The sequence below is a fragment of the Frankliniella occidentalis genome, unplaced genomic scaffold (assembly GCF_000697945.3).
Source record: "Frankliniella occidentalis isolate FOCC.00 unplaced genomic scaffold, Focc_3.1 Scaffold532, whole genome shotgun sequence".
NCBI lineage: Eukaryota > Metazoa > Arthropoda > Insecta > Thysanoptera > Thripidae > Frankliniella > Frankliniella occidentalis.
In genome coordinates this window covers 115,179-126,333 of record NW_026267649.1, presented here as the reverse complement: position 1 = coordinate 126,333, position 11,155 = coordinate 115,179, and the positions used below count along the sequence as shown (strand labels likewise).

At 50.2% G+C, this 11,155-nt stretch overlaps 2 protein-coding genes across 3 annotated transcripts in view; one reads left to right on the top strand and one right to left on the bottom strand.

The window, feature by feature from the left end:
* The window catches only part of LOC113216058 (glycine receptor subunit alpha-4-like), a 37,860-nt gene extending 30,853 nt beyond the window's left edge, over positions 1–7,007 (top strand). Inside the window, exons 4-10 of the mRNA XM_026435758.2 lie at positions 1,921–2,144; positions 2,383–2,465; positions 2,557–2,709; positions 3,086–3,284; positions 4,876–5,116; positions 5,268–5,474; positions 5,951–7,007. Coding sequence (XP_026291543.1) covers positions 1,921–2,144; positions 2,383–2,465; positions 2,557–2,709; positions 3,086–3,284; positions 4,876–5,116; positions 5,268–5,474; positions 5,951–6,166 — 1,323 coding nt within the window. The 3' untranslated portion in view covers positions 6,167–7,007. The remainder of the gene's footprint in view (positions 1–1,920; positions 2,145–2,382; positions 2,466–2,556; positions 2,710–3,085; positions 3,285–4,875; positions 5,117–5,267; positions 5,475–5,950) is intronic.
* LOC113216061 (multiple inositol polyphosphate phosphatase 1-like) lies at positions 6,618–10,847 on the bottom strand. Of its 2 annotated transcripts, none has more exons than XM_026435762.2 (9): positions 10,414–10,847; positions 9,172–9,373; positions 8,953–9,087; positions 8,657–8,832; positions 8,444–8,569; positions 8,212–8,362; positions 7,888–8,098; positions 7,603–7,800; positions 6,618–7,517 (listed from the first exon to the last, which is right to left on the bottom strand). In XM_026435762.2, the coding sequence occupies exons 2-9, from the start codon at positions 9,341–9,343 to the stop codon at positions 7,340–7,342; spliced, it is 1,347 nt and encodes a 448-aa protein (XP_026291547.1). In that variant the 5' UTR covers positions 9,344–9,373; positions 10,414–10,847; the 3' UTR covers positions 6,618–7,339. The 2 variants fall into 2 exon arrangements, with proteins under 2 accessions (XP_026291547.1, XP_026291548.1); XM_026435763.2 differs by having other exon boundaries at positions 9,172–9,358.
* Positions 10,848–11,155: the final 308 nt, after the last annotated feature.

Genomic DNA, 11,155 nt, shown 5'->3' with positions numbered 1-11,155 from the left:
ACTGCCCCTCCGTCCCCCTCCGCTTCCCCGCGGCCGAGGCCTTCTGCGCCCGTAGTAGCCTCGGCCTCGCGCGGCCTCCAAAGCTGCTGCTCTTGATGTTTATACAAAAACCCCTTTCTGCCGCCGACCGCGCGCTGCTTTTCAAGGGAACAGATGGAAAGCGCTTTTTTGTGGCGCGCACAACAGTCGTGTCCCTGCAACTCCATCATCATTGCCCTTCTTTAGCAGATAGTGCGCCTCGCGCGGGTCTAGCGGCTGGCGCGCGCGCGCCTCACCTTCTTATCGCCGGGTATTATCGCGAAGCAAAACTCCCAGCCCGGACCCTCGAAATTTCGAGCTTAAGCTGGATAGGAACGCTGGGCGCAAAGAGGTGTGTTTATACTTTGTTGCTATCATTCTCATTTGAGCCCAGGACGGTGACGTGGGTGCCTCATCACAGCTGTGAGGTGTGTGTGGGGGGGGGGGGGCAAGGCTCTTATTCCACGTGTAATCATAGTTTGGCGAGCTCGGCCAGGTTTTAGGTGGAGTGCGTTGCGGGGTCTGGGCCACCTAAGCGGCTTGGGGCTGAGCTCCCCGCCGAGCAGTGGCAGTGGTCGTCCCTCCCATGCCCCGCCCCGCCCCGCCCCGCCCCGCCAGGCCCCAAGCACGGGTACTTTAGTTTATTGCCGCTGCCCGCGGCCTTTGCCGCTGTATGTCGGGATGTCGGGGATGGGAGGGTGGGGTATGGGGTGAGGGGATCTGCGGGACCCCGTCTCCGTTTCGCTTCCCGCGTACACCAGCACCCCCGGCCGCCCCCGGCCGCCCCCGGATGCGGCCCTCGGGTGCGAGCGAGACGCCAACACAGCGGCCGCCACCTACCTCGGGCCTCGGCTGCCTCGGCGGCCGGCGCGCGGGCGATACGTTCGCATCAGAGATATCGGCCGGATATTGTTAATAAATCTGCTGCTGCTCTGAGCGAGGTGAGCCGGCGGTCAGGGAGATTAAATGGCTTTGTGTGCGGGCGAGGGGTGGGGGGGCACTAAAAATAGACAAAAATAAAGTTGAATCATTTGTTACAAAGGAGAGAGGGGGGGGGGAGATATTGCGCCGTGGTGGTATATTTTTTCCCCCTTGCATTTCCAGACATGAAAGGCACCTTGTTACACGTTGAGTCTCTTAAACGCTGAGCTCTGAGCCAAAAGGTAAAATGGGGCGGAGGGGAGGGGCAGTCTTGGCATTCTTGGGTCTCCCCGGTCTCCACAATCCTCAATCCTATCTGCGCGCGGGGGAGGCCGTGCGGCGGCGAGTAGATCTGTGGGAGCGCGGGGACGGGCGGGAGGCATAGCCCCCCGCAACAGCCCCCGTCCGCCCCCGGCACAGCCGCAGCCCCGCGGCCCGGTGTTCAGCTCCGACCGAGGCTCCGACTTTGCTTTACGATCGAACCTGATTTAATCGCTCGGGTCGGTGCTCCGCCTGCTCCGCCCGGGCCGGCGGCGGTGCTCGGGGAATTTATTGCATCACGTGCAGTGTGACAGGTGTGCGCGATGCGCCGGCCACGCCCCTGTGGGGTCAGCCGGGGGCCGCCGCGCCGTGCGGGCCGAGCACGCCGGCGATGATGGTGATGTTTGGTGGCGTATTTGATGCTGAAAAGGTGCTGTTGGTGCTCGGCGAGAAGATCGGTGTGTGGTGATGTTGGTGCTAGCACCCCCAGTGGAGAGCTTTAGCAACCGTCGTATGGTTTGACTCAGGGGCACCCGCATGGTTCCAAGTTGTGAACATCATGCAGTTAACCGTGTATTTATGCTCTCTTAATGCTGTCCTGAAGTAACCGCTCAATGATTCCCAAAGCTTTCCATATTTCTGAGGGGAGGGGGGGGGGGTGATGGAGACGCGTTTGTTGGTGCTTGATGCTGACGGCGACCATTTGCTTGCTGTGTGCAGGAGATCTCGCTGGACGTGTTCCTGCAGGTCTACTGGGAGGACCCGCGCGTGCACATCTGCTGCAACCACTCGGTGGTGGAGCTGACATGGACGCAGCAGCAGCCCAAGTTCTGGGTGCCGGACCTCTACATCCGTCAGCTGCGGGAGATGAAGGTGCTGTCGCTGTTCCAGGAGATGACGTCCGTGCGCCTGTACAGCAACTCCACCATGCGCGTGTCCATAGGGTAAGAGACCGAGTGATGAGGCTGCACTGGGAGCCCAAGTGTGTGAATGTCGCACACTTGTAAGGGTTTGAATGCCCATTCGTACACTACAGGGAGTAAATGTGCGAATTTTCATTCTTAAAATTCACACTTGTGCCCCCATGTGCAAGAATGGCGTTGGGTTTCCAGTGTGGTGTTGTTAGGCGAAATGGAAGGGATGGAAAAATGAAAGATTGCACTGTGCTCTCTCTTATTACAGTGCCACTGTCATCATCAAATGCGACATGGATTTCGTCCTGTACCCGCTCGACATTCAAAAGTGCGCGGTAGACTTCAGCAGTTGTGAGTTGTGCTCTCCCTCGTGTACTTCCTTTTTTTCCCTCTTCAGCTGTACGATCGGGCGCTCTCCGCTAACATTCTGCTTACTCCACAGACAAGTACACAATGGAGGCTATGAAATTCAAGTGGAAGGACGACCCGCCGCTCAGCTTCCCCAGCGACTTTGGAGATGACGGCTACCGACTCGCCAAGTACGTCGTGTCCTTCAGCACAGAGAAGAACATGCAGGTCATCTTCTACGGGGAAGGTGCGTTCTTGTCAAGTATAGGATGTGACTGAGGACATCTGTCGCATTCGCCGTTATGAAAGTGCACCAAGTTCAGCCTGTGCAAGCTCTCAGGGCGCCTGGCAGGTAGGCAACATCTTGCCTGCAGTGCATGCGTGTACTGCGGGCATGCCTATCCAATGTCTCGCAGGCGCCGAGCTCCCGTAATTTGCCGAACGAATCTAAGGAAAACGAACGTACTTTTCTTACTGGACGATCCCTTAGGATCATATATACGGAATTCAAACCGCGTCCTTCTAAAAAAAATATACCTTCATATAATTAACTGCTTCCGGGAAAGTGGTCCGGAAGTGGAACTGCTGGCAGTGCCAAGTGACCCGCCCCTCTTCTTCCTCAGGGAACCACTCGACGGCGAGGATGCTCATCACCATGAGCCGAGAGATCCGGTCGCACCTGCTGGAGAGCTACCTGCCCAGCACGCTGTTCGTCATTATGTCCTGGGGCAGCTTCGTCGTCATCCCGGAGATCGTGCCCGGGCGCATGGTGCTGCTGGTCACCACTCTCCTGTCCCTCGTCACCATGTTCGACACCGTCAGGTAGGTCAACAAACGCTCCTACCCCTCGTCGTCACCATGTCCGACACCGTCAGGTTGACCACCAACGCTCCTTCCTGTCCCTCGTCTTTATGTGCGACACCGTCAGGTTGGTCACCTCACTCCCGTCCCTCGTCACCACGTTCGGCACCGTCAGGTTGGCGCTCCCGCCCGCCCACGTGTGTCCGGCGCCTGGGCCTGATTGGCCGATAGCCGCCCGGGGAATGACCGCGCCTAACCTCGGCCCCTGGCAGCCCCGGCCTCGGCCCCAGCCCCGGCATAAGTCCCTCACAATTAGAGTCCCCCCCCCCCCCCACCACACCCCCACCTACCTCATTGCCATGCCACACCCTCCGCAATACCTGGTCGGTTCCTTCCAACAAACTTTCATGAACCCGCCCGGCCGCGACCCCGCGGGCGGCCCGGCGGTGGTCGCGTTGGCCGCGCCAGCCACACTCGTGCCGACACATAAACCTGCACGGGCCCCGCCGCCGGCCGCCCGCCGTGGAGGTTGAGAATAATAATAAACTAGCATGTGGTAAACGGAACAAGACCCGGGCCGCCCGCCATTTCCATAATAATTCCATTACGGCACGGGCGGGATTCATTACACCCATTATCGCCGCCAGCATGCGCAGTCCGCTGTCCGCCCCGCTATCCGCCCCGCTGTCCGCCCCGCTGTCCGCCCCGCTGCCCGCCCCGCTGTCCGCCCCGCTGTCCGCCCCTCTGTCCGCCAGCCACTCGCTCTGCTGCTCGGCGATGCGCCCTTCCCCGGCATGCGCCCGCGATGCGGCCGTGGCCTCCCCTCACCCTCGCGCGCCCCCCGTGCGCAACATGTTACGCCATGCGTCACGGCCGCGCGGCCCTGGCCTGCCCTGGCCTGCACCACCGGATGCCTGAGCGGGGCGGCCTGAGCTGAGCGCGCACGCGCGCGCCTGCCTCGGCACCTTCGGCCAGCCCCGCGACGCAGAGGCCGTCAAGGACGTGTCAAATGTGGAGGCGTGACTACTCAGGCGGCCGCTGACCTCGACTTTCGCTCCAAGGGAAGTATGGCGGTATAGTAATGCGGGCTGCCCCTGCCCTAGCTAGCCTGTCGGTCGTCTCCATCCCCACTACCCAGCTCGGCCCCGGCGAGCAGACCGCTGTCAGTGACCTTGCAGACCCCCCCCCCACCCCTTTCCCCCCAAGCGCTGCTATTTTGCGGCCAAAGTTTGCTCTCGATGCGGTCGCGGGTAGTACCCCCCGCGGTGGTTGAATTATTTGTACTGCACTTGTGAAGCAGTAATAAATGAGGGGGGCTGACGCTCTGGTGCGCCTGCAGGCACGCGGGCGGCACGCGGGCGGGGGGAGGACCTCGTAAAGTCGGCGTGTAATTGGAATGGGCTTCTGCCTTCTTAGAGGGGTGTCTGTATGTATGTACACGTCGGAGCCATAGAGCGGAAAAAAAAAATCAAGTTGGAATTTGTGTTTGCGGACTGACATCTCCGCGGGGCCGGAGCTATGTACGCGTTTCTTGCCTGGCACCGAGCCATGCCTCTGGATTTAATCGCTGGAAGAAGTCTTTGTGTCCTAATGCTTTTCGTCGCCCTTCCAGAAACAACTCTCCGAACGCGCTGGAGCTCAAGTGCATCGAGGTCTGGCTCATCTCGTGCACGCTGTTTGTCTTCTTCGCGCTGCTCGAGTACTTCGTCGTGCTGTTCGGCATCCGCTACGACAAGCACTGGCGCCACAAGAAGCGCGACCTGGAGCGCCAGCAGCAGCTGCAGCAGGCGCAGCAACAGCAGCAGCAGCAGATCCAGCAGATAGCCCAGGTGTGGGCGGGCGACCGCGTCAAGGTGGGTACACACACCACACACGACCCGCTGTGCGGGGAGGTCTTGGCCATCCATCTTGCGCGAGGAGACCAGAGGGGCCCGGGGGCCCCGGACGGTCGTCCTTGGGCCTCCTCTCTCTCCCCTCACTGCTGTCCATCTCCCTGCCCCCCAGCTGCCGCCGCTCGCGCACCACCGGCGCTCCAACAGCAACTCCACGGCCTCGATGGCCGCCAACAACATCGGCATGTCCTCGCTGAACGACGCGCCTCCCCCGGGCCCCGCCGCCGCCCCGCCGCTCGCCGCCACGCCGCGGCTGCTGCAGGGCTCCAGCAAGGTGTCGCCGCACGCCGACCTCCCCAGGCACCGCGGGGACAAGCACGTAAGTAGCGGGTCCTTATACTCGGCTTCCAAGGCCCCTCTCTCTCTTCTTTTGCCGGCTAGTAGCGCTCGGATTGCAACATGATACCGGAGGTGACAGATTAACCTCGCGCACTTCTATACTGTTGCGCATTCATGCGTGCGTGCGGGTTGCTTAATCAATCTGCCCCGTAAACTTAAATCTGAGATGTCCAGCAGCTGTGCGACTTACGTCGCACTTTCGCAGGACACATTGAGTTTTGGCACTCATTTCCTGCAGAGGGGGGAGGGGCCCAGGCAAGGGGTGTCCAATAAGAGGGCACCTGACTCTGGCTGGGCCTGGATCTTAAGTCGCCCAGCTGCTGAACACCCCAGATTTAGTGTAGGCAAGCTCACATGCACGTCTGCGTGCGGTACAGAAGTGCGCGGGGTTAACCATCCCTCTGGTGTAACGATGTAAACGGGCGCTGCTGGAGCTCTGTGTCGGGGTGCCCGCAGGAGCCCGGGTTGCCGGCTGGGGAGAGCGCGGACTCCGACGGGCCCCGGAGACGTTTCCGCATGGTTGCCGAGTACGTGATCCTGTACTGCGGCAGCCAACGTGGCATGCTGGACCAGGTGTCTCTTGCGCTCTTCCCCTTCTGCTTCATTCTCTTCACCACCGTCTACTGGATCTCCTACGTCAACGAGTCACAGCGGCAGAGAAACTCCAACTAACCGTGACCGAACTGCTACTGGGCCTTCCCTAGCATGTGCCATATGACCATGCCCTGACTTTTATTGGCAGTTTTCAGTCCAGTTTCTCACGTCCACCTTTGTGAATACTTCTTTTTTTCCCTCCCCTTTCTTCCATTTCAACTTACAAGTATAGGACTCCGTCAAAGTTGGGCTGCACGTATTCTTGTCTTTGAAGAGGAGCCCTGCTGGAGCCCACAGCCCACTCTTCCTCATGGTTATACCATTACACTGTGATTAAGGTAATTTTGAGCTGGTTAAGCTTGTTAATTTTGAAATTTTCCATTTACAAAATCCCATATTTCCTGTGTGTTGAACCACAATGTCATCATTAAACAAATATTCCATACCCACTTTGGTTTTTGGTAGCAGGCCCTTGAACTTGCTTAGTGCACGGGTTTAAGCGGATTTAGTAAACTGAACCAACAACCTCTTCTGAGTTATGACCATTTTTTATTCATTCTTTTAGAACTTTTTCTTATGACTGGTTTAGGTAATTTTTCAGTCAAATATTTATAACATATTTATGCTAAAGCCCTTGATGCTATCACATGCAAAACATTCTTCTACTGCTTAAGCCCAAACTAAATCACTTCATTAGCTGGATTGTTTCCATATAAAATAAAATTTATTGGCCCCAACTTTTGGAGACTGACATTTTGATTTGCACAAGACTTAAAATTACTTCATGTGCTTAAGCATGTAAATAAAAATACATAAATTAGGTAAGTAGCTAGATTTCTATTAAGTGTCTTTATTATCCTAGACATTTTTAACACTGTTACATTTAATAAAATAAATGCATCACATTTATACCAGAGAAGCTTAATAAGTATATTATTTCACAACCCATATATTACACAACTAAACACACTATCACAGATACCAAAAATCTCATAATTGGAGGTCAGGAGAATAAGAGAGAATAACATAAAAATAGATAGTGAATGATTAAACAGATTTTCTGCTGTTGTCAGTAAATGTGCAGCAAATAATGATTTAACAAACTTAAGGATTAGTAGCCCGATCTATTAGTAGCAGAACATCAGTTTCAGAACATAGAATTAAGGGGACAAATTCAAACAATGATGTGAATAAAATGAAGATGATGTTTACTGTTACAAGGTAATCAAGGCAGTCATAATATGCATTTGGTCAAGATCTAAGAGAGCACATTCTTTCAAAATTACAATCTTTTATACTCATATCAAACACTTTTTTAAAAGTATCAGATGGACACAGGTCCTCTTCGGAAGGACAACCAGTAAGACGAACAGGGCGTTCTTGGTGAAGGGTTAGAATTTTCTGCTCCGGGTTTATTTCACTTCCACATCTGCAAACAAAAGCAGTAAGATTAATAAAACCCTAATTTTTATCAATGAACCTATTTTATGTACAAAAGGATAGCATTTTCATACTTGTAGAGCACAAAGGCAATATTTGAAGCAAAACTACTAATCTGGCTGACTCTCCAAAGGCGGTTTTGTAGCATTTCCTGAAAATTGGATGCACGTAATGGCTGTGGATCACGGTACAGTCCTAAATGAGCTAACATTTTTAGAACAGTTCCAGAATGGGAAAAATATAGAACTGCCTTTTTATCCAAACTGGGAGAGCTATTGAAAAAGTAACAGAAAATTAATATTTCCAGGGACAAAATCTTGTTTGTATTTGTAAAATATCAGAAAATAAGTTACTATTACCTGAAGAAAGAAAACATATCTCTTATAGTGGGGCAAGCTTGCTCATGGTTAATTGGATGGCCATAGCCATCAATCCAATAGTAATCTAAATCCTCTGCATACTCTAATACCTTAAAGTCATCATCAGATAAGAGGGAGCACCAGGGAGAATGCTTCTTTGGAAACCATGCAGTCTCAAAAGAGCAAGTAACATAAACTAAGGACAAATCATCTGAAACCATACAGAGATAAGAAAACTTTGTGAACCACAGGAAGTTAATTACAAATCAAATTGTTATGAGCTTGATGAGCTCCTTCAGAACGGCATAGAGAGGTATTACTTACCTAAGCTGATCTTATCCATAAAACCCAATCGCTCTGAAACATCATTCTGTACTTTTTTCATTTCTTGTCCTTCAGAAAACCTTTTCAGCTCTCGAGATGCATCCGGGTTTTTGTCAACACTTTTGCGCCAATTATCACACAGCTTATAGAACTTGAAGTGCAGAAAATAAAATAACATACAAAGGTGAAATGTCAACTACACCTGCCGGACACACTCACTCAAAGAACTTACTCGTAAAATTGGATCTTTATAAACTCCCTCTGGAAACCAAACATGTCTACTCACTCGCCGTCCAAATAAGCCAACAGTGAAAGATCTGGCACTTTGTTCTGCTCTTTGAGTGGCAGTAAATTGAAACTGTGAGGGTAAGAGAAGAAAAGGTAACATATAAACTGAAAGTAAGTAGCAGGTGTTTAAGGTTTTAAATTTGGCATTAGATAGTACCTTGAAAGAGGAATTAGAATATGTCTCTGGAAGAAGTTCAGGGAAACGTTTCTGGAACCGTTCCCCTAGTTCCAGAAGTTCATCTTCACCTTCATGGGTCAACTTTTTTTCATCCTCTTCCTTCAACTGCGGTGTCCACTTTAAAAGTTGCCTAATTTCATTATCACATAAATCACCTAGGAGAAAAATAAAATAAAATTTAAGGAATCAAGATTAGTATAAGAATATACCTGACCAAATTGTTAGAGGAAGGCTTTAACAATATGGGTAAATTAACCATAAAAAACACATCAAACCTCTTCCTTCAGTGTGAATTTTTATTATAAGATCACGTAGCACAGGAAGGCGGGCATTCATTTGTTTGATGATTTTCTCGGAAGGATTTCTAGTGCCGTGTCTTATCATTGACCAAAATTTGAGTGGTTTACAGTCTGATAACAAAAAAAAAAGGTGAAGACAGAACACATATACTTTGTAGTTTCACAGGAAGTTCTGCCAACCAGATGTTTGCGCACCTTTAAAGTTGGGTGGAGAATCATCTTCATTTGCAACAAATCGATATGGTGTTTTAGTGGCAAGAGATATATTTGTTATTTTTGATCCACTGTGGCAGTCCGACATTGAAAGACTAAGTTGTACATTATAGATATATAGAACAAGCACCACTTTAAGCAGAATGTAATCCATCTTCTGAAGGCAACTCTGTAATGGTATTTCCTAAATTAATGAGAAACAACATAAAGAAATGTAACTTTTCTGTCCCTGTTAAATGGATGGAAAAGACCCAAGTCTTTCACTGCCACCCTGGGGACAGAAAATAGTCAAACTCATCAAGTCATGTAATTTATGAAATATAATTTATGAAATATAATGTCATTTTGAAGTCATGTATGGTCAAGTTAAGGTAAATTTGACTTCAAAATGACGTAAAATTGTTCTTTTATGGTGTTAAAATGAAATCATACCCTGGGAAAAAAAGTAAGTGGCGAAGAGCCCCTGAAGTGGAAGTTAAGTGGTTGTAAGCAACCAAGAGGCAAATAAGTGGCAAAGTGTATATTAAGTGGTATTCAGATGGCAAGGTGGCAAGAAAGAGGAAAGTGGCGGAGTGGCAACCAAGAATTTTCCGAAGAAGTATTTAACTGGCATCTAAGTGTTGAAGTGGCCATAAAGAGCCAAAGTGGCAAGGTGGCAACCAAGTGCGGTGCTCTTCGTTCTCGCTGATGATCCACCATGCTCGATTAGTCATATGAGGCTGCCGGACAGGCGTAAGGCCGGGGTTGGACGGTCAGCCCCCCCCCCCCCCGATTTTTGAACAGAGAGTCCCCTGGGGGACCTCGGTACAATTAGACATATGTGCGAAAAATATGGAGACTGATGCCACTCGGGTGCCACTTTGCCTCCTCCTTGCCGCTTCACCTCCTCCTTGGCACTTCGCCACCTTGCCACTTAAAATGTCAAAATCCACTTAAATGCCACCTTAGCAAGGGGGCAACGAAGTGACACTTAATTGCCACTTCACTTGCACTTTGCCACTTAATTTTTTTCCCAGGGTATTCATCAAATGATATGACTTGATTTAGAGTTTGATCATTTTCTGTTCTCTGGGCAGAGACTGAAAAATCACAACAACAATAAGGTTAGAAAGGTAAGGTTTATTAATCGAATGAGTGTGGATAAAAACAGAATGTCAACTTCTAAAGTTCAATTGAAACTGATTTTTGTGAAAGTATAATACAGATATAACTAAACTAACTTACTCCGCTTTTGAGGGTTTGCCTGACACGCAAAAGCAGTGAGATCCACTGAGACTTCCTGATCAAACCGATATAAACAGAAGAGCCTGTCCTGTCTCTTTCAAGCTCTGTCGGTTTGGTTTGCGTTGCGGTGCTAGCAAATAGTTTCTACGTCAAACATAATACGGAGGGTTGTTAGAACAGAAATGCAAATTACATTTGACGCCTTAAAACGCTGTAAAAACTATTTTGTATCATCTTTTCGTTTCCAGGGCTGCCTTTAAGGCGCAACGTAAGGACAGTTTGAACAGCCCAATATTTGAATTTTCGCGCGTAACACTGTTTCCTGTTTAAGCACTGGTCGCGGGTAGATTGTTTTTGTTAAAAGAGACAAATATCTGATTCTGTGGGTTTTGATGAGATCAGAATATCCGTTATGTTTCGACAACTAATAGTTTCCCTCAACTTTCTAAACGCTTTCAAATTTCTTTTGGAATACTACTCCAAAGTGAGGACCTTACAGAAAGTCTCGATCTCGAAGTCAGTATACCTAACGTTATAAACCAATATTTTTATAGTCGACATCTTGTTGGAGTCGCTCTGTGAAAAAACTATTAAAATAGTAACAATAAAAACATAAAATAAAATAAATTTGTTGTAATTACTCATGGATTATCATAGCAACTCGCCAGAATTTCTCTTTATTTCTTTTGTTGTGTTGGTGTACTCTCTTTTGATGCTAGCGACACTAGTGGCCGCTTCATGA